Source organism: Anguilla anguilla, chromosome 2, assembly GCF_013347855.1.
Source record: "Anguilla anguilla isolate fAngAng1 chromosome 2, fAngAng1.pri, whole genome shotgun sequence".
NCBI lineage: Eukaryota > Metazoa > Chordata > Actinopteri > Anguilliformes > Anguillidae > Anguilla > Anguilla anguilla.
The window spans coordinates 25587154-25603946 of NC_049202.1; the positions used below are offsets into that span (position 1 = coordinate 25587154).

The 16793-nt window shown below is 37.7% G+C and overlaps 1 protein-coding gene across 3 annotated transcripts in view; it reads right to left on the bottom strand.

Moving 5' to 3' along the window:
• The window catches only part of LOC118220133, a 48371-nt gene that overhangs the window by 6999 nt on the left and 24579 nt on the right, over nucleotides 1-16793 (bottom strand). For 2 of the 3 annotated variants that reach the window (XM_035403782.1, XM_035403780.1), the window contains 4 exons: nucleotides 4037-4202; nucleotides 2564-2666; nucleotides 969-1001; nucleotides 472-504 (listed from right to left, as the gene is read on the bottom strand). In XM_035403782.1, the coding sequence (XP_035259673.1) occupies nucleotides 472-504; nucleotides 969-1001; nucleotides 2564-2666; nucleotides 4037-4202 (335 nt within the window). The remainder of the gene's footprint in view (nucleotides 1-471; nucleotides 505-968; nucleotides 1002-2563; nucleotides 2667-4036; nucleotides 4203-16793) is intronic. The other variant, XM_035403781.1, reaches the window with a different exon arrangement.

A 16793-nucleotide genomic window follows, 5' to 3' on the forward strand; every position in this document is an offset into this window, starting at 1 on the left:
GGCAGAGGTATCTTTTGCTAAATGGCATCTTCCGCCTCACTTGCTGAGATTTGCTGACTTGCATAGTTTTAATTAAAACAAGTACTTATTGAAAACAACATTTTGTAAAATGTCCACTTCTTCTGACAGCATATTACTTCCCCCCAAACACCACCCCCAAACACTCCTACTTCTTGCCTAGTTCAGGCTCTGGTATTTTTATATTTTTTACATTTTTAAACTTTAAGATTGTTCCTCTAATGGATTGACATTAATGTAATCTGTATGTATTCAGGATTTTTAGTTTGGTTCTTGCTGAGCATAGCTAATTTGCATTAGTGCTTTTCTGGCGTTAAACTCACTGATCTGGCACTGTGGCTCGCACAAATCAGGTGAATGAACTATACGAATGTTCTCCTGCATTGCAAGTCGGTCTGAGTATGAGTGACTGCTAAATGAATTAGTAATGCAATGAATGCAACAAGTACTCACCGTCAGCCACCGATTCTTCTAACTCTGGCATACCTTTGAGAACAGTGAAAAAAGGACAAACTGTCACTGTTCTCTGTAGCACCGACTGCACAGTAATGCTTACATTGCTAATGCTGTTTACACCTCACATTATGGCATTCTGAATCACAGCTCTATGTTGATATAAATAATGCTCTGTGGTAATATGCCTGTAACAACTAAAATGTAATATGACTGCCCAGCCCATCTGCCTGCCTAAACACCTTTTAAGCAACAGCTGTTTGACACAAACCCACAGTGTTCATTGGCTTATTAAAAACATATTAAAATCATGAGTGCTAAACAGTACCTTACACATAGCCTACATCTTGCATTTCTGCAACATTTTGTTTGATATTCCGTCATTTTAACCCTCATCTTTAAGTTAGGTTTTAGCTCTCTGTCAATCTCTGTCCCTTTGGGTGCTTGGCAGTGATTGCAAAGTTAGAGATTAGTAAATCAAAAGGTCAGTACAATACCATCTGAACACATGAACTGTTTTGCAGTGCGCTCTGAAACAGAGAAAAAGAGAAGTTTCTCAATTAGGAGCAACTCCAGTGACAGGTGAGGTCACACCTCAAGATATCCAATATTCCAGCAGCGCCCTTTCAGAAACCATGCAGGTATAATGCTACTACTTCTATCACAGTGTGCTCCACTTTGAAGAGTGCCATTTATCCAGGGAGAGCAGTCCTACAAAGCAGCTGATTTACACATGTGAATTTGGCATTTCTCATGAGCATGTCTTAGGTCAGCGTTTCCCAACCAGTGTGCCATAGCACCCTGGTGTGCCCTCAGGCGAGGTTAGGTGTGCCGTGTGAAAAATCCTTTAAAAAAATGTAAAGGTCAACTGAATTTTAAAAACTAAAGTGAACAAATTTCAGTCACAAAAGCCAAAATAAATGCTATGTACAATGCATACTGCTTAATTAAAACCCCAAAATAACATTTAGGCCTACTGTTGACACATCACATCATGGTCAATACGTTGCTCACTTTTGAGAATAGTGCACCATGAGATTCTGTAAATTTGGAAGGTATGCCGAGGAAGGAAAAGGGTTGGGAAACGCTGTCTTAGGTTTTGCAAAAACATTTCAAGGGGAGCTTTTACAGCTTCATAAGTGTTGCTTCATAAGTGTTGCCCCATCCCTGCACTTCTTGGTAAATTGTATTTGTCCTAATACTCTAGCTTAATCTTCTGCCTAGTTTGGCTTTGCAGATGTTAGACCAGGATAGAAATAGCCGTACAAAATAAGTAATTGTACCTTACTGAACCCGTGTTCAGCAGTTGTCTACGATCATGAAAATGCACTTCTTGTACGTCGCTTTGGATAAAAGCGTCTGCCAAATGAATGTAATGTAATGTAAAAGCACCCTACATCTCGGAGCACTGGCTGTGCAATCAGGCAGCTGCAGACTCTTCACTTAGTTATCCAAAAAATTACTCTGAAAGTTTCTGTCAATTCCCTTACATTTCAAACAGCAGTTTTCAAGTCTAAGTGGTACAGTTCCATTTGTTTGAGAGGCAATCTTATGCATACAAACTGGCTGAACAATCACCCGCTGACGTCAACGCCCTTGGATTTCAGATTGTTTCAGATATGCTGAGGAGTTTATACAGTCTTGCCCTCCATAAAAGGTCAGGACCATCAGCTCACTTGACACTCGGGATAAAATGCAATGGCATTCTGCACAGAAATTCTGGCAACTAATATTTCAGGCAGCTAATCCAATATATTTATGTTACATCAGATGACTATTTTCCTCTCTGTTATGAAGGCAACAAATAGCCTTAACAGTGAGGTTTATGGATACAATTCCATACAAGTGGTAAGGCTAATCAACTGTGTCGATGCAGGGCTACAGCATTTGCAGGCTTTTGCTCTCTTCATTCACTTATCCAAAGATTCACGTATTCTTGATTTGAATAATTAAACATCTCTCCACAGTTCTGATGATGAGTGTGATTTAAAGAGGCCTGAAACACAGGCTGCATTACCGCCCCATAGGAGTTCAGCACACCTGAAGAGAGCGATGAAGGTTTTAACTATCATCTAAAATGGCTGGCACTCACCCTTTGTCGTCTTCAAATAGAGGGGGTGTACTTTGAATCCCAGAACGCAGCCAGCATCCAGTTTCAGTTGCTGCTTACATTCTACTTTTCCACCAGCTTCCATCTGCATGAAAACAAGCCTGAGCCAATGATCTCCATTTAATTACTCAACTTAAGGCTACAATCTTGATGCTACAAGTTACCATCCGTTAAAGCATATAAGCGCTACTAACCCACGTCAAGCTATGAAGTTCATTATTACTAGCAAACTGTTTTAAACATTGTTTCTCATCAGACAATGCATTTAATTAATATTATTGATGGAGGATTATCTCTTACAAAAGGTATTACAATGTAGCTACATACAAGTTGAATGTGCAGCGAGCCTTATAGTAAGTTCAAAAAAGCATGAAGCCAGTGTCAAGCATACTCAGTAAGGGCAGATAAAAGAAATAGGAGCATAAATGTTCAATAGGTAATACTCTGGACTGCCTTCATCAGAGAGCTGTAAATATCAAAAAATACAGTGGCTATAACATACATCATTGCCATGAGACATTTGGCTGTATATACTCTTGTGGATTAGGAAAAGAGTAATATAATATATAACCATTGGTAACCATTAATTTCAACCCTAATATGGCACAATTCACTCTACTAATTAGCAGTTCAACAAGATCTCTATCTGTTGAATGAGGTGTGCTTTGTTAAGGGCAGAGTGAAAACCTACAGGGCAGTAGATCTGTAGGAACAGTGTTGGGTTGGTTACCGCTGTTATATATAATATAATATAATATAAAGGAAACATTATTTTGCACATTACATTTTTAAAGTGCAGTAACTGAAGCCCTAAACTCAAGTAAGGCCATAGATATAAAAGTATCAGAGGAAATTGAGAAGGCCCATAATATAGGAATATGCTATGAAGGCTACAAGTATCAGAGGGCATCAATATAGCATATGACAATGCCAAAAAAGTTTTTGTCCATGCAATATGCAAAAGTGGGACATATAAGAATAGGATGGGTCATACTGGTGCAGGGTCGAGATTGAACCTTGACTAAGTCATTAGTTGACTACGTATGTTAATTTTAGGTTGAACACTAAAGGCATAGGTAGAACGAAAATGTGGTTATTAGATGAGATCAGCATTGATTCAGTCCGCATATATCTTTAACTTAAATTCCTCATTATTTAAATTCCAAGTTTTATCAAGACATTGGTAACAGCAGTTTAGCATTCCAGAATCACCCAAACAAACTGCATGTTGATGGGGAAAAAAATCACACTACATTTATTTCAGAAGTTACAGTTAAGTACAAATGTTGACTGAATCCCAGCCATTGTTATAATATACAGTATAGAATAGCTGTTATAAGGGGGGGTTAGTGAAAGCAGCAACCAGTGTGTGAAGGGATTGAGGAGGAAGATAGAAAAGAAAATTAGTTAGAGCAGATGAGTTGGGCTGCATTTAAAATCTGTTGTGGGTGTTACCGAGGCAACATTGATGACCAATATCTTTGCGCTCCCCTCTCCCTTGGTTGTCTGCTCCAATATCATCGGGTTTTTGTTTTTCATGACTTCATATACCACACCAAGCCCCAAGATTTTTTTGTTCTCTTTCATGTCCTTGAACAGGATGTGGCGCTCATCTATTTTACTGGAATGAGAAACATGCAGAAATGTACTTAGTTGCATCACTGCATTCTGCTTTGAAGGACTGTCCACAAAATTTTCACAAAATGCTGGGGGTACAGATCAGCAGTGGGTATGCTGATCCCGGATTAACTCTGTAGGCAGAAAACCCCAAAAATGACAAATTAAAGCTGAGAGTGACTGTTAAAGGAATCCACACCAGTTATGCATTATCTCAAATAAACACCAAAATATGCACCAAAAACTAAACAACTATCTAATTGCTAACTTTTAAGTGAAGATAGTCCCGGGCTAGTAATTTGTTGATATCCCATATTTGTTGTTTTGTAAAACTTCCCATGTCATTAACCTCTTAATGCACACACCGTACTGGTCGGCACGCCGGCGTGCCTAGATTGTTCAACTTAGACATTCATTACTCCTGCAACCAAAGTATGAGTTAAAAACAGAAGCGCTTTGTTTTAGTTTCATTAGTAGACTATACAAGACAACTATGCTTAATATGGAGTTTCGCAGCACAACCATTGTCGCTCTGGTCATTCATTCAAAAAGCACCGTCTCCCTGCAGTCTCATCTGCAACTACACCCCCCACCCATGACATAATGGACAATATTGTCTATCTGAGCATTCATAAAAATATTCTTTCACCACTCAAAAATCATATTTCGTCATGGCAACAAGATAAACCCAACAATAGCCCTAAGATATGCCAATACAGCATTGAAAATGCTACTCAATGAATAACTAAATAAACAAGATAAAGTTATACCATGTCATTCTACAGTCAATATCTGGGACTAAATATTGAATAACTATACACCCTTACCATTGGTTTTATGCATAAAGATGTCCCTTTTGAGACTGAGTGGTCATATATTTGTCTTGGACAATCCGCTCATGAAATATACGTGCATTTACGTTGCCTGGGTACCTTCCAAAATAGCTGTGCGTAATACCACACGTTGTTTACGGCGTTGTCGGCCTTTTTAATACAGTCCGGCATGATTGACAATTAATTTATTCAGTAGGTGACAGTATAAGCGTTCTGGGCACGGAGTGTTTTTGCATTTTTTTTTTTGGAACAGCGTTTTATAGGTCAGCGTACTTCACTCTGTGGTATCAGTAAAAGACACTGCACCTGACGCAACGTTATCAACAATTTTTTTGTAATTTCATGGAAAATACTATTATTATTGAGGACTTCTGAGCATAGCTAAGCCATATGTTTGCTGATAGACCTAGCTGACATTGTTTTCTGGAGTAAGACAGAAGCAGAGAGAACTGTATCATTGATTCACTGTCTCTGTTTCTATCTACTGAACACAGATAAGATTTCATCATCGCTATGTAAGCATTACTGCTAAAAATATTTCGTTATATTTGTTATTTTTGAAATTCAGTGTCTTTAAATAGGTGAGTGGTATTTTATCATGGGGATATTTCACACTGTAATGTAAGCGTTTGTTGGTAGTTTATTTGTTTTTGTGAAACATGCAACAGTGATGACGTGAGAGTTGGAATATTGCCAAAACGTCATGGATGGTTGAAAATTGTTTTCATGTTGTCCCATCCCATACAAGAAAACATACGTGAGTACAGAGTACAGAAATACATACAAGAGTTAATTATTACACATTTAGGTACTGTACCGCATTGTGACAATGTTTTTCCATTATTGTTTAATCTGATATCAATGTTTCATCTTAAACCTTAATGCTTTATAATGGACAAAAAGCATTTAATTCATTTTCGGAGAGATTTTGGTTATGTTTCTGGACCCCTAGATATTTTAGACCACTATACAGATGGAAAGCTTGTAATCCCCACTTGAAAATGATTCAACAGTAGGTTTCTTGAGTCAAAACAGTTGATTTTTAATGAAATATGTGAATATGTCGTGATTTACAGCAATGCATAATTTAGACATTTTGAATAGATTTGGAGACGCTGGGCACACTGCTTAGTTTTTGCTTCATAGATCTTTAGTAGTTCTACATATCCACCCTTAGATTTTATGAACTTGTGGTCAAGAAGTTTTTGATCCAGGACATGTACAGTTTAACCTGCTGTATATATGCAATCTCTCAGTATTTCTTCGCAAAAAAAAAAACTAAAAAAGAGCAAATTCATTTTAGTTTTTTTGCATAGACAATTGCATTTGTGGCACTTTATTTCTTCCAAAATTATGAATATAAGCTAATCTAATTTAGTATTGTAAATGGTACGAATGTTTTGCTTCATTCAGGCCATTTTCAAGTCTCTGTGGTGTTCACATCTGTAGTTATAAAGTTTTAAATAGGGTACCCCCTATAAGGACATGGATTGGCCAGATCTGGCATGTGCACTAAGGGGTTAAACACTTCCCATGTCTGAAACAGTATTTCTGAAGTGACAATTCAGCAGCATATAAAATGTTACATGTTTAGACAGATAGAAGACATGACAAATGGCATATCAATGATTTGTGTATTCTATCTACATGCAAAAGCATTTGATGAGATGAGCTAGTATTTATCAAAAGGGGAATACTAGCTCATCGGGAATCCCTGCAGTCCCTTATTCCTAAAAGTGATAGTAAAGTCGCTAGAAATAGATGAAAAAAACATTAATTATCACAGAGAAATGTGTCCACTACACATCCACCAAATATCTATTCAAAGTAATGTCAATAACGGTAATAACACTTGTTTCAAATTAGGCATAAAATCCCAACAGCTACTGTAAGAGCCCGGTAATACATTGAACTCCACCCAGTCAATCTGCATATAGGAACTGATGGAAATGTTTACACTGATATAATTTGATATTGCAAAGCAATTGGTTTCTCAAACTGTCGCTGATGCTTAATACAGATGAAGCCAAAGGTTTACATACACCTAGGCTAAAGATATTCAAACTCAGTTTTTCATAACTCTGCACATTTCATGTTACCATACATTTCTTTTGGCAAGTCAATTAGGGCATCTACTTTGTTCACATCCAAGGTAATTTTAAAACAATCGATTGGAGACAGATTTATTTCAGCTTTAATTCACTGTATCAGAATTCCAGTGGGTCAAACGTGTACATACACCAAGTTGACTGTCTCTGTAAGATTCAGGAAATTGATGTAATGACTTCTTAGAAGCTTCTGACTGGCCAATTGTCATAATTAGGAGTTAACTGGGAGTAAATTGGCACCTGTGGCTGTACTTAAGGACCTACCTTTAGAGCCACTGCCTATCTGCCCTCGATACCATGAGAAAATCCAAGCAAATCAGCAAAGACCTCAGAAAAAACAATTGTGGACCTCCACAAGTCCGGTTCCTCCTCAGGAGCAATTTCCAAACAACTGAAGGTATCACGAGTATCTGTACAAACAATTGTATGCAAATATAAAAATCTTGGGACCACATAGACACTGCATCGTTTGGGAAGGAGGCACAAATTAACTCCCAGGGCTGAACAAACTTTGGTCCAAAAGGTTCAACTGAACCCCAAGACAACAACAAAGGAACTGGTGAAGGAGTTGGAGGCGTCAGGTACCAAAGTATCTACATCCACCATTAATAGAATCCTACATCGCCATGGCCTGAAAGGCTGTCGTACAAGGAGGAAGCCCCTACTCCAAGACCGGCATAAAAAAGCCAGAATGAAGTTTGCAGGTGATTACCAGGACGAAGACCTAGCCTTTTGGAGGAGTGTCCTCTGGTCAGATGAAACAAAAATTTAACTGTTTGACCATAATGATTAGGGCTATTTATGGAGGAAAAAGGGTGAAGCTTTTAATTCAAAGAACACCATCCCAACTGTGAAGCATGGGGGTGGGCTGCATCATGTTGTGGGGATGTTTTGCTGGACTGGTGCACTTCAGAAAATATATGACATCTTCCGGAAGGAGGATTATCTAGAAATACTGAACTAACACCACAAGACATCAGCTAGAAAGTTCTGTTGGTCGCAACATGGTCTTCCAGCAGGACATTGATCCTAAGCATACCTACGAAGTTGTAATAAAATGGCTTAAAGACAACAAAGTGAAAGTATTAGCCATCACAAAGCCCTGACTTGAATCCCACAGAAAATCTGTGGACTGAACTTAAAAAGCATGACCGAGCAAGGAGGCCCACAAACCTCACTGAGTTACACCAGTTCTGTCAGGAAGAATGGGCAAAAATTCCAGCAAAGTATTGTGAGAAGCTTGTGGAAGGCTACTCCAAGCGTTTTATTCAAGTTAAAGGGCAACTTGCAGGTTGGCATAACCATGATTTAATATGTGGAGAAATTATGTAGCAATGGGATTTTAAAAATGAAAAAAGTTAAAGATAAAAAAATATGCTTAGATCTACATCTGTGCTTACTTTTGTAACGTGATCGGCTATGCCCACCTCAAATCCAGGATAATCTAACGTGACGTCACATAGGGGAGTCGGAACAGAGCGACAGCTAAGATCATTGGCAAAGTAAGCAATATTAACAGAAATATGAATCACAATCTCTTGATGAGGTACAAAATCCTCTTGCCAATACTTGTGATGGACCACATCTGTATAATTTCGAGCCTGCAAGGCACCCAGGGGACCGGGAACAGGATGACAAATACAACAGGGAATGCCAATAGATGAAGTCGTGGTGTGAGGAGAACCGGTTGCGAACTGGACAGATGCCTTGAGAGAGACTTGTGAGAGCTACTGTACTATGACAAAGTTTCTGCTGCTTTACATTGATTGCTAAGTTAATTCATTTCAGGCAGTACCTAAAACGGACAGTTATCAGGTTTAGCAACATCCCAGTTAATTGATTGTACTGGAGCACTAATACAATAATGCAAAATAAAGCACGTCTATTGAAATAAATTATTGGAAATATGCAGACTACGCAGAAGTATAAAACAGCCTTAACTATCTTATATTAGTTGTTAGCATACGGTCCTGATGATAGATAATGAGCGTGCCCACACAATTACTGTATTGTTGCAGAATTGCCAGTTGGTTAGTTGTAGCCAGCTAGCTAAGCAATATCACAGACTGGAGGGTAACTGATACGTGGGTTCAATACATATTAACGGTATTTTTTTTCAGACAGTTACTAAACTCTAGACTAGACATTCTGCTTTGTTTGCTGATTGGATTTCGTGTTTGACCGTATGCTCGTTTTTGACCTCGACTCATGTTTTGCCCTCTGCTTGCTGTATAGTTAGTTAATGTTGTCCAAAATGTAAACAAGTGAGGCAGTTTTCACGGTCGGGAAAAATTTTATGACAACGTGGTCATTTAGCTAACTTAGCTAGCTAGCCAAACAGTCAGTAACACAGATACTTCCTTTGTGACATTTAGGGATAATGTCAAGGAGGAAAAGTACTGTAAAAGCCAAAAAACCTTAGACAGTTTTTTAAATGTTTAAATGTGCCCAGCATTCCAAGGCTTGTTGTAAGATTCAGTAGCCAATCAGGACTTGAATACAAGTTTTTTGTAGAGTGCAAATACTTTGATATTATTTATTAATTTAATTTAATTTCTTTTGTTGTTGTTGAAATGTGCCCAGCATTTCAAGGCTGTAAGAATCAGTAGCCAATCAGGACTTTTTTCAAGTTTCTTGTAGAGTGCAAAAACTTTGATTTTATTATTATTTAATTTCTTTTGTTATTGTTGAAAACACAGCATTCTAAGACAATGCATTGTTGTCAGATTCTTTGTAAGACTCTGCTATGCTGTAAATAGTTGTTGATTTTTTAAAATGTGTGTTGAATAAATGACTTATTTATAACAACATTCACATTATGTAGTCATATTTTCAAATATCCAGTCAGCTTTTAGCACTGACTTAATGTAGGGCCCTATGGAATCTGTGTTATAGCTTTTAGAAATTATCAATTCCGCGATTCCATCCATGATTCTGTTATCACAGAAACTATAGGGCCCTACCTTCAAGATTCAAGATTTCTTTATTTGTCATTCCTCAGTACTCTCATACATTAGAACGAAATGCGGTTTCTCCAAGCCCAACAGTGCACATATACATAAATATACCATCTACAATAAACAGTCTTACTTAACTAAAAAAAATATGCAGTTAAAAAGATAACAAAATAACAAACTGTTGTCCTTTCTTTAAAAAAAGTGTATTAAAATTGCACATATAAACAAGAGTGAATCCCCAGTGTGTTCATAGTCCGGACAGCCTTAATGCTGCCATCAGTCTGTCGCTGGCCCGTGCCGGGCCCCCGTCAAAAAAGACACTTGGCTGCCGGCCCACACCAAGCCACTGGCCCCCGTCAAAAGATACTTGCCACCGGGCCTAACAACTTTTCTGGGGGAAACCCTCAAACATATTCTTTTCCAGTAAATGTTTTATGTCAGCGTGATTTTAGAATTTAAAAAAAATCTCGTACAGCAAGTTAGCTATAATATACAGCATCATTTTAATTTCGATTTTGAACTAGATAGCTACCAAGCTATCGTTTCATTCACACACTTTACAATGATAATAACTAGCTAATGAGTGAATGAATGAAATTTATTGCCCTGGATGGAATTTGTTTAGTACCCAATGAGCACAACATACAATGTAAAAAGGTTGGTGCAAATGATGCATCCAACTGTGTTCAAGGCAGGGCTTTTCTGTCAGTGTGGCCTCTCAGTTTTTAGCAATCTTGGGCATTGCCCCACTCATTTTGCTTCTATGTCATATCCCAGGGTCTACCCATTATAATATCATTACTAAAATGATAGCTATGACTGTAGCAAGAGAAAATTGCACTTCCACATCATGTATTTACATAATGGAATTGGAAAGAGATCTGGGACAGGTTAGGCATGTGCACTAATGTAATGAGAGAACTGAAAAAACAGGCACAAAAACCCCATACAGCTCTCATTTTGGACTCAGTAGATACTCAGTAGTTACTCAGCACACTCTTATGATGTTGTGTTTTTGGCACAACTACCATTTCAGAAGTCAGCATCAGTGTACATTGTTGACTTGTGTGTTCTATGAGCAGAAAGTCTAGCTATACAGTAGAGAATAGAATTTGATGAAGACAACAGGGAAATCAGCATAGAAGCAGATAGAGACTGCATTAACAAAGACAAATGCTTTCATAATAGATCGTTGTACCCAAGTTAACCAGAAAGTTACAAAAAATATTTAGCATGCACTATAAAGACCACCTGTGCTGTGTGTTATGCAAGTGTGGATAAAATTTAGGCTATAAGGTAAATAGAACACACAGAACCATGGTAGAACAAGGATTGTTTACCTATCTACTGGTCATTTTAGTAGCATAACACAGCTACTTCAAAGGAATATTTCACCCATTTTCAGCTTTGTAATGATACATTGACATTCAGACTCAACACACTCAAGTTGGACTGTCCATTATGCCCATAGTATAATGCATACATGTCTATCATAGAGTAGAGACATACTATGGCCCAAAGTGTTACAGGTACAGAATTTGTACAGTTACATTTTATTTATTACATTTTGCATACAATTGCTAATGTTTTATAATGATGTAGAATGCTACATAATACTAAAACAAAACAATGATTCATGATAGACGCATTGCCGCAGTTCTCCTCTCTTGCTATATGTGCTGTGCACTAATTTTCTTGTCTTGAACAATGACAATAAAGCTCTATCTATAGACAATGATAAACCTCTGTACCTCACAGAAGTGATCATTTTACTGATGCAATTCTGTCACCTAGGCTGTACACCAACTGGAATGGGAAATTGACATGCTGTTTTCTCAAGCAACACATCTCAAACATTTTGGACTTTTCCAGACTCAGTTGTACTGGACATTCTTAGATCATAGATAAAATATAAAATATGAATACAACTTTAAAATTGAGATATTTAGGGGAAGCTGCCCTTTAACAAAAAAATACCTCATTAAGAAAGTGCACAGGACCTGAAAGCATATTTTCACCATATAGACATTATATAATAACTAATATCAAAACACTTGTATTACTGTAGCAAGTAGTGTTAATAACATCCACAGTCAGGTACTGCAGCTTTAATGTAGGTAGAATCACAAGAACTTCAAAATTTAGATGCTATAAATCACTCCTGTCAAGTGGTTTAATTTTGTATGCACTGTAAAATATTAAGTGTTTCAGTATTTATTCATTAATTTTTGTGGAAGTATGTTTTTTCTTCATTCTTTTAATGTTTTTACATTTCTTCTTATTAAAGATTGTACTGATCAAGAATATATTTAAATGTATGTGATTATGGGATGATCACTGAAGAACAATAGATATTCTGTGTTATGTCTAAGAATTTGTAACTAAGGAAAGACAGTGGTCTCCTTGTACACTGATGCATACTACCTAGAGAATCTTTGAACCCCAGTTGCAGGAGGGAAAATTGTAAACATTTACTTAGTGGAATTTTGTAAGTAACTTCTGTTGGGAAACAGTCTTGTGCAGAAGACCTTTGAGTTGAAAGAAAAGAGAAAGGATACTGACCTAGAAAGAACTGATTTGCTATATCTAGTAAATGTATAGATTATATTCTATTAAAATTAATGAATGAAAATCAAAGTAATCACGGCAACGGTAATGATATAAACATAGTTTGTTAGAACATGGTGGTGTGTATATGAGTCAATATTTCAGTTGGATTACCACATGCAGTGAATGCATGTAAAGTGCATGTACTTTGGAACTGGAAGATTGAACAATTGTTAACCATGAGGACAAATACTTGTTATTCAAGTCATGCATATACATTCCTCTGTAAGTGTGTGTAGTGAAATCTGTTATTGATTAAAATGGAAGATTATATAATAGTTATTGTTAAACTAACTGATGAAACATAAGTTTGACCTAGGCTGGGATTGGTTATTTTAAAGGGAAGATACATCAGGGTAGGAGGAGATCTGGTTGTATAAAAAGGATGTAAAACATAATGCAAGGAAGCTCTCTATGTGTCTTTATGGTACTGGAGACCTCCCGTAGGCCTACGTACATGAAAAGGATTATTGATTGAAGAGAATAAAAAGGTTATTAGAAGAAATCATAATTTCTAGTCTTTATTCTTGCATCACCGACTCACCCACCGAACCTAAGAAGGGATTTTTCTCCACATTTTCTAATCGTAATATTTATTCATATTCCGCGTATTCTGTTCTTTCTTTAACAACTCCTAAGACATGAACTATCAAACTGTGTGAAGTCTGTTGCTATGTCACCAAAATTTATCATGTGAGTTTATGTATACATATGCTTGCAAAATAAAAATAAAAGCAAAAAAAAAAAGAATTATTTAAGGACAGACCTAAAAACAACCCTGTTTTCATACCATTACTCACAGACAATATGTGGCTAATGTGCTTGTTATATAACAGGGTTTAAACAGACTAGTAAACTGTGAGGCAAATTTTGTAATGGAGAGTCCACCCTGTTTTTTTCTAAATTTAATCAGACAGGAGGAAATCAGAGAGGGCTACAGACAGAGATGGAAATACATGGGAGGGCGGCAAGTGGCTTAAGAGGCCGACTCACAACTGGAAGGCTGGTGGTTCGATCCTTGGCATGACCAGGAGGGTGTATTCCAGTTGTGGAGTAGCAATACGATGATGTTATTAACCACCAACAATGCCAAAGTTAACTTAAGCAAGGTACTGAACCCCATAACTGCTCCAGGAGCATTGCTGTGTGACAGACTGCACTCTGATGATATCATGCACGCATGTAGGGGGGGTCATGAATGTGCGTATGAAGCAGGGCCCGTTTTAGCCTGCTGTATTAGGGTGGGCTGGTAGAAATAATCGGTGGGCAACTTGGGCGCAGTTTCGTCACTAGGATTTGTGTCATCCAGTGCGCTCGATGGGGGGACGGGGTGCTGTTGGATGCTGTCCGGTGGGGGGGGTGCTGGTGGGCGCGGGCGCGTGTTATGCCTTAAATTGATATAGCAGTTCTCGTCACATTAAAGACCATCTTGCAGGTTAAATTTTTTTTATGAAATATATACTTAACCTTGTCTGTAAATGACCATTTGAAAAGTTAATGCAGGCTTGAATAATCTTTACAAGACATAAGGGCACAAATTCAGAGGAACTAGTGGCCGTTTTGAGCAAAGCTCCTAAAAACGCCTTTTTTTCTCAACATTGCGTCATAATTAGCCCAATGTGCAGTAGTAGTGAGTCTTAGCGGTCGTGATATAGTGAGTTGGTTTTTCTTCAGTAGTTTTATATTGCATTTCACCATGTATCATCATGGTAAATTATTGTGTTTGTGGCAATTTGCACAAACTCCAGCCTGTCAGGACATCGAGCACACTAGCTTTCGTGCCTGGGTGCGTTTTGTGCAGGTGAAGAGACGGGACTTCACTGCTGCATTTGTTACAAAATACTCCTGCAGGTATTAGACAACCAATACTAGTTTTGTTATAGCCTGATACATGATAGCAAACTTTACAGTGTTGTGATGTGAACACAGCGTTAATATCGTTAGCTAACGCCCATAGATACTTGTTCATTCTACAGTCAATATCTGTGACTAAATATTGAGTAAACATACAACCTTACCATTGGTTTTATGCGTAGACATGTCGCTTTTGAGACTGAGTGGTCACATATTGTCTTGGACAATCCGTTTGTGAAATATAAGCGCATTTGTGACGCCTGGGTGCCTTCCAAAATAGCTGTGCGTAATACCACACGTGTTGATTACGGCGTTGTCGCCCTTTTTAGTACGGTCTGGCTTGATTGACAATTCATTTACTCAGTAGGTGAGAGTATAAGCTTTCTAACGATGTATAACATGTCTATTTTTGCTTTTAGCGTTTAGCGCTTTATAGGTCAGCGTAACCAAATCTTTTCTCATCATCGCATTCACTTACGCACACTCTGGGGTAGCATTAAAAGACGCTGCACCTAACGAAACGTTGTCAACAATTTTTTGTAATTTCATGGAAAATACTATTATTATTGAGGACGTCTGGCCATAGCTAAGCCATTTGTTTGCTGATAGCCTAGCTGACATCGTTTTCTGGAGCGAAACAGAAGCGGATGACTATGTCATTGATTTACTGTCTCTGTCTCTATCTACTGAACACAGATAAAATGTTATATTGCTATGTAAGTATTACTGCTCAAAATATTTCGGTTATATACGTTATTTTTGAAATTGAATGTCTTTAAATAAGTTAGTGGTATTATATAATGTGGATATATCTATAAGCTAACGCTGGTCACTCACCAAGACACCTGCCCAGTTCTCCACTGGTTCTCCTCACACCAACTCAATTTCTCTCCTCTGACCGTTATTCCTTGTAACCCTGGTCTGTGCCTGGTTTCTTGGACACCTAGCAGGCTCATAATGGTAAGGCTGTGGTCCGTCATATGCGTTTGCATAAACATTTACAACCTCTTGTGTCAAAACTAGCGTTGAGATCCATTCTTCTTATTGTTCAACTTGACCACTCTCCCTTCTGTTGCGTCACTTCCGGGTTGGCGTCTTTTAGATGCCTAAGTAAAATTCTCTCACAAAAAAAAACGACTCCAGAAGTCACTAGTGTGTACATATATGTATATTTTTATGAACATCTAGTTCCTGCATCATTTTCCTACACATTGACTCACTGGGGTCTCCAACCTGCAATATGCTCTTTAATACCGCTAATTAAATCAACTGGCAGTACACTGCATCAGAGCAACTAGCTGTTTCAACCTGTGGCTTCCCACCCAATCAGAAGTTAGGAACGGTACTGATATTTTCTGTGCTATTTTTCCATTGGCTGAACAAAAAATGTCTTTTTTTTTTTTTTTTTTTTTTTTTAACTTTTGATTGGGTGGGCAAGACGCCCGTTTGGGTGGGCTAAGCCCACCCCTGCCCATAGCTGCCGCCGGCCGTGGTATGAAGGATGTCCTTGTGTAATAAACTGAATCTTAAAACTTAATTATTATAATTGCTATTATTATTATATTGTTATCCAGTACCAGGAAAATTTATTTGCCCCATCCCCATTTCCTCAATTATTGCATATTTGCCAAACTGAATCGTTTCAGATCTTTAGACAAACCTGCCAATTTGTCTGAATTAAAACAGTTCTGCAAAGAAGAGTGGGCTAAAATTCCTCCACTGTAATGTGAAAAGCTTATATCAGATAACAGGAAGTGTTTGGTTACAGTTATTTCTGCTAAAGGTGGTGCAACTAGTTATTAAGTTTAAGGAGGAAATTACTTTTTCACATAGGTGATATGGCTGTTAACTTGATAACGTTTTTCATTAAATAAATGAAATAATAAGTTAAATGTGTTTTAATTTTTGTGTGGTTCCTTTGTTCAATATTACATTTTGTCTAAAGATATGAAGCCATTCAGTGTGACAAATATGCAATAATAGAGGAAATCAGAAATGGGGCAAATACTTTTTCACTGCACTGTATGGATTTAGTTGCTTGCCCAGCTGCTCCACATGGTCTCTCTCTCAAAAAAAAAGGTAAAGCCCTCCTCAGTAGACTAAAGCCCAACTTTGTTTAATGGTATGTTATGCCTACACAGTCTAAACCAAGCTGGAAACCAGCTAGCAAGTTACAGCTGTGTGATGGTGAATCACCCAGATTTCTTCTGAACAAATTCAAGAGGAAAGCTTTCAT